The sequence below is a fragment of the Castanea sativa genome, chromosome 1, assembly GCF_040712315.1.
Source record: "Castanea sativa cultivar Marrone di Chiusa Pesio chromosome 1, ASM4071231v1".
Lineage (NCBI taxonomy): Eukaryota > Viridiplantae > Streptophyta > Magnoliopsida > Fagales > Fagaceae > Castanea > Castanea sativa.
Genome location: NC_134013.1, coordinates 90,070,670 through 90,076,669, shown reverse-complemented (window position 1 = coordinate 90,076,669; position 6,000 = coordinate 90,070,670). Strand labels below are relative to the sequence as shown.

The 6,000-nt window shown below is 35.5% G+C and overlaps 2 protein-coding genes across 3 annotated transcripts; one reads left to right on the top strand and one right to left on the bottom strand.

Moving 5' to 3' along the window:
• The first annotated feature begins 333 nt into the window (after positions 1-333).
• LOC142606989 (uncharacterized) lies at positions 334-2,503 on the top strand. Of its 2 annotated transcripts, none has more exons than XM_075778378.1 (3): positions 334-493; positions 865-1,039; positions 1,939-2,503. In XM_075778378.1, exons 2-3 carry the CDS (start codon positions 929-931, stop codon positions 2,389-2,391), a joined length of 564 nt encoding a protein of 187 aa, XP_075634493.1. In that variant the 5' UTR covers positions 334-493; positions 865-928; the 3' UTR covers positions 2,392-2,503. The 2 variants fall into 2 exon arrangements, with proteins under 2 accessions (XP_075634493.1, XP_075634499.1); XM_075778384.1 differs by having other exon boundaries at positions 337-578.
• Positions 2,504-3,349: 846 nt separating this feature from the next.
• Positions 3,350-4,474, bottom strand: LOC142636956 (mitogen-activated protein kinase kinase kinase 17-like). The gene has a single exon (XM_075811247.1). It carries the CDS (start codon positions 4,472-4,474, stop codon positions 3,383-3,385), a length of 1,092 nt encoding a protein of 363 aa, XP_075667362.1. The 3' UTR covers positions 3,350-3,382.
• Positions 4,475-6,000: the final 1,526 nt, after the last annotated feature.

Here is a 6,000-nt window from a genome sequence, read left to right as displayed (position 1 = left end):
GTTGCATGTTGAAATGTATAGATTATTAAGTCATGAAACCATATTAAAAGAAAAACTCCACAGTGTGTATGAGTTGGTATCTCATGCGCCTAGCGTATAAGAGATTTTTCCTAGTGTATATATATATATATATATATATATATATATATATATATATATATATATAATCTATACTGTTAATAGAATATATTTTCTTATTAAGATAGTCTCAACTTTCAAGTGATTCACTGATATATAAAGACAATTTCGATTATATTAATAAAATATTTTTAAAATTACATATATTTATAAATAATCTGAGGGATGACCATATGTATATTTTTCACTTGGTCTTGGTGTGAAATGATAATAAGGTGCACCACAACTTGATGTTCAAGCCGGACCAGCCCACACGAAACCAAAGCCCATGTATGAACTTCTCCTTTTTAATTTCGCTCGCTTTCATGTCTCTTGTTTCAGCGTGAGACACAATCCCGTTTACTTTGTGGCCAGGGTTAGTCTCTCTCCCACTGTTTCGAGCTTTCCTTCTACACCCATCTTTAATTCAACGCTTATAGCAAGTCCCTTTGATTACAAATGTACCCTTTTCCCATAACTCCCAAAATTTTATATCAATGAATCTGTTTTTTCATACTGCACGTTAGGTGTTTTACAAAATGCTTGACTCACAATCTTTTGCATTTCTCTTTGTATAAAAATTATTGACTGATTATCTTTCATTTCCTCATACCCTTTCCAATGTTATGTATTCGACAAATGTTATTAGTTTTGGATTCTAACATTAATTTACAATTTCTGGGTATATTGTGAAGCTTTTGGCAATTGTAATTTTTTGGTGATGTTCTATTGTTTTTTATTTTTCAGGAGGATTGCATTGGAACTGAAATAATTTGTGTTTGTTAGAAAAGGGTGCTGGGTGTTTGAAATCATGTTGAAGCATGTGCTTGGCAAGGTGTGTAACAGAGGGGTTAATGCGTATGGAGGAGACAAATTTAGGCCTTACTTGTATGTTCTCACGAGCGATGTTCATAATGGACAGGTATCTACTTTACATGTATTCAATTTTTTTTTTTTTTTTTCTCAAAATGTTTCCTTTTGTTGATTACTGCCTGTTGTCAACATTGCACGCACTAAAACTGGCTAAATGTTGAAAGAAAAGTAATATATAGATTGATAGTCAAAACTGCTTAATCCGATGTCTCTACTTAGCGTAGTCAAACAGTTGTTCTTATTTGTGTTGTGGACTGGCACTACTTGTGGCTAGGTGGAATAACAAATGGTTGAAGTGTTAGGAGCACTTATAATGCGTTAGTATGAGTTAATTGGTATCCAATGAAGTTCAGGAACTGCAATGTTGAAACTTTTTCAGATACTTAAAATTTAATATAATTGTTTGAGCTTAAATATACAGTGAATTCCTATTTAGTTATGTATGCAGTCGCCCCTACTAATTTGTTGATGGTTGATTTAATTTCTTTTCTCAAGGGATAAAGTCATGCCCCCAAAGTCCACCATTAAGCAAACTAAGAAAGGAATAGAAGGCATTCATAAATAAGAGAGAAATAGGCACTGTATCAGACACCTCATCAATAAATTATCTAAATAGCTGCACAAATGGAGCCTAGAATAGAGCAAAACATATCAGGTCTTTGTATGTTGCATTATTGGAGTTATTAAATTAAAGAAGCATGGTTGACAGTAGTCATATACACACTTTTAGGTCTACTTGGGACTTGTAGGGTTACGTTACTTGTGTCCTAGCTCCTACTTGTATGAGATATCAAATTCTCAATAGGTTTCCCTCCATTGGCTAAAATGATGAATGATGGTTTTGGAAATCACAATTGCTAAGTTGCTCATATTGGTATCATTTGAAGATTTTTCCAAAAATTGTCACAATTGAGAAACAAACATTTTTCTAATATTGCACTTTTACAGGTTCATTGTGCACCAAGAAGCTTTTTTGGGGTAGAGGATTTCCTAGATGATGATAATAGCCGGCCATACACTTACCAGAAGGAGAAGAAGTCAAAAAATCCAAACAAGCATGTATCATTCAAACAACGCACTGTAGCGTACATGGAGCCATTTACACTTGATGTGTTCATCTCAAAACGCTTTGTGTCAGCCTCACTCACCCACAGGGTGACAAGCAAGCAGGTTGCAGTTGCTGGTACCAACTCTAAGGACATTAAAGCTGCACTCAAGTCCCGATCAGATATACCTGCATGTTTGGCCATTGGTCGGATATTAGCTGACAGGGCAAGAGAGGCTGATGTCTACACTGCTTCCTATACTCCAAGGGATAGGGACAAGTTTGAAGGGAAGATCAGAGCGGTGGTTCAATCCCTTATTGATAATGGGATTGATGTAAAAATATATCTTGACTAAATTCAGTGGTTTTTGTATGTTAAATAACTTTCATATGGATCCTTGGAAAAATGATGTATGTAATTCTAGTTTATGAGTTATGAAGGCATTATTTCTAATTCTGCGAATCAAAGAATTGTGGAGTGGCTTGGTTTTCTTTCTCTTGGGGTTGGGGTGTCAGGGTAATGATGCATGCATAAGCTTTGGTTGTTTATTTGTGAAATCCAATTCTCTCTCTCACTCAGCAGAATTCTATCTTGGTTGCTTTCCCACATCTAGTGCATATACTCGAGAAGTAATGGCCTAATATGATTAAGCGTTTGGTCCCCATCAACTACTTTTTATGCAGATGTCACTGGGCTTTAATGCTTGAAACCTTACACACATACCACAGGTGTCTTGACTCTAGACCTTGGTGCAATAAAATAAATTATCAAAAGAAAAAAAAAAAAAAAAAAAAAAATTCACTATGCAGCTACTATAAATTTAGATCATGATTTCTATCCAAAAAAATTAAAGAGAAGATTATAGAACTTCATTGAGATTGAGTGCAACCCAACACTTTGATCCTTTCAGTTTTAAAACTCTCTAATTTCTCCCTCAAATTATGGTAATTACCTACACTTACCTCCTCTTAACTAATTGTTAGCCAAAGATTATTTTCCATACTCTAACCAATAATTTATGAAAATGTCCCATACTGCTCTTAATGCATATTGAAATAAGCTTTGTTGCTATTAAAATTATTGAGTCACCTGAAATTGTGATACGCATTAAGAAAGTATGAGGTTGGAGAACGAAATGAATTTCTACAAAACAAATAAAAAAAAAAGAAAAAAAAGGGAGTTAAAAAGATTAAAAAGGCCATGAAGGAGATGACAAAATTGACAACCTCTCTCTTTCTACTAGTAAGCTGTACATTCAAATATATCTCTCTTATGTACATTCAAACTTTTCTGTCTACATTTGCACTGTCTCTAGATCTACATTTGATCCAAATGTGGCATCTATTTTACAAGCTTCCACCAGACCTGACAGTAACCCAAATCTCTGATGAAGCCAAGTCACTCTCTGCCAGCTCTCCTCTTGTTGTTTCGTTGATTTCACTACAACACCTTGAAAATGGGTTTTTGCTGGGGAACTCATTTAAATTAGAACTCTCCGAAACATCCGAATCATCTGAATCATAATTTCCAATGTCCAAGATACTTGCTGGTGAGCATATATGTTCCTTTCTTGTATGCATCCTCATTGAATTCCCAGAAACAAAGGGATGGTTAAGCAATTCCTCAGATGTCCACCTTTTTTGGGGGTCTCTCTCCAAGCACTTGGCCAAAAAATCCTCACCATCCTTTGAGAGTTGAATTGGGAACTGAGGTCTCTCATTGCTACATGCAATCTTCAAAACTGCAGCTTTTGGATTTGAAATCTCTTCACTCCAAGGAGGCCTGCCAGTTGCCATTTCAATAACTGTGCATCCCAATGACCAAATATCAGAAGCGAAGTCCAGCCCTTCATTTCTCAAAACTTCAGGAGCCATCCACAATGGAGTCCCACCAATATAATTCCATAAACCTGATATACCCTCATTAGCCTTGATTTCCTTGATTCTCTTTGCACAACCAAAATCAGCCAATTTGACATTCCCTGATGAGCCTAAAAGTACATTCTTGCACTTTATATCACAATGCACAATCCCATTCTCATGAAGATACTTGAGTCCATGAAGAATCTCTCTGGTATACAATCGAATCACCTCCTCTTCTAGCACCCCTCCAAATTTTTCTGCCACATCCGACAAACTACCTCCTCCCATGTACTCCATGAAGACATTGAGTTTGTGTCCACAATTCGATCCACTCAACGTATCCCTCCCTATACAATGGACAACATACTGTGAATTCAAATTCTGGAGGATTTTAGCTTCATTCTCTAGGGCCTTAAGTCCAGCCCCAGACTGTGCGGACTTCACAACAAATAGTCCTCCAGTGGCCTTGTTCATGGCCAAATGGACAGTGCCAAAAGATCCTGATCCAACCAACTTGCCCTTCACCCATTCATCAGGCTGAAGAGTGGCACATTGACATTGGCAATCTCTGGCCATTTTTTCTGCTATTTCCCTCTTGGGAAATGTGATGTGGAAAATTGTTGTGTCTCTTGAATTGGGCTCCAAAACCCAACTCAAAACAGGAATCTCTTAGTCCTTCAAAATGCATACAGATTTGAAAAAGTTTCCCCCTTTAAAATTAAATATAAAGAAATGTAAAGAAATATCTTCAGAGGATTCAAAAAACGACAAGCAGAAAGAAACAGGTTGATCAATCTTTTTATCCAATACCCAGAATGAAATGTGACAACAAGGACAATTTAACAAAAACAAAAGACAAAAAAGCTTATATATCAAAGTTATGCTTTTCACTATGATAAAACAAATAGAAAAATACAAGTTCTATGACTTCAACATACACAAAATTCACTAAGATTTGAAATCTTACTTTGTTCCCTGCTGCAATTTTAAACATAAAAATACAAAATCAAATGTTTTGAGCGGTTTCCGATTAATCGGAAAACCGCCCTCAGGGCAAAATATAAATATATGTAAACCCCCTTCTTTCACCAGCAGGAGTCTATGTTATTTTGTTTGTTTACAAATGTTTTTGTTGGAAAAGATGATAATAATTTTGAAGTGGGGATTGAGCTTATATAGAGGTAGTTTAGTGGAAGAAAAAACGGTTGGTGATCCTAGTCCTAGACTTTTGGAACCTGATTTGGACATGCCAAGAATGAGGGTGTAATGGGTGGCTGCCATGTGGCATTCCTGTTATTTTAATGTGTGATTGGTAATGTTGTACTTTGTCTTTGGAAAGAAGGGTATTCTAGATAAAGATAAGAGTTATGGTGGTCCTTGTATTTCCGAAAGAGATGGGCCTGAGGTGGTTATTACAGTTTTTGTTTTGTTTGTTTGTTTTTTTTTATTTATTTTTTTTTTTTCTGGTAGAAAAAAGTTAGAAAATTTCAATAGGATTGCGATTTAGTGGTAACTAACAATGTACTCAATTGAAGACCACTTTTCACCTCTTAGTTCACATACCAATTCCATATAATGACAAAATTAAGAAAATTGCTATATCTTAAGTGACAAGTTGTTATTGACTGAAATTGATAGGCAAAAAAAAAAAAAAAGTAACAACTTACCACCTAAAATTTGTTAAGAAGATGTTTTGGAAGTAGCATTTCTCAAAAATTAAAGGAGTCGGTCTCACATTTTAATTGATCCTGTCAAAAGATATTCTAAACCTCTTTTTGTTTTGTAGAAAATAACTTCCAGCCAAAAAAAATGAATATGTCTCATTGAAGTTCATTCGGCACGTCTATCAAGCTCGATACAGGCATATGAGGTGCATTGCTTGATGCTTGCAAGGTTCACCGTAACATATAGAATATAGATTGGTGAATATGTGTCGTATAATCTCTTTGAATTGGCACATAGTGGCAGTTCCATATGTGGAGAAGACTAACATATATGCATGAGTAAGAGAGTGAGGTGGGATTGCAGTAAGTAGAACAATGATGAAATTACACAGAGATCAACATGGACAAAGCCTCACATGAATGGGAAGACGGGTATAT

Bases quoted from the DNA above. Each gene is read 5' to 3' on its own strand.
- LOC142606989 (XM_075778378.1), top strand. From the start codon at position 929: ATGTTGAAGCATGTGCTTGGCAAGGTGTGTAACAGAGGGGTTAATGCG. The intron at 1,040-1,938 runs GTATCTACTTTA...GCACTTTTACAG, and splicing joins GCGATGTTCATAATGGACAG to GTTCATTGTGCACCAAGAAG.
- LOC142636956 (XM_075811247.1), bottom strand. From the start codon at position 4,474: ATGGCCAGAGATTGCCAATGTCAATGTGCCACTCTTCAGCCTGATGAA.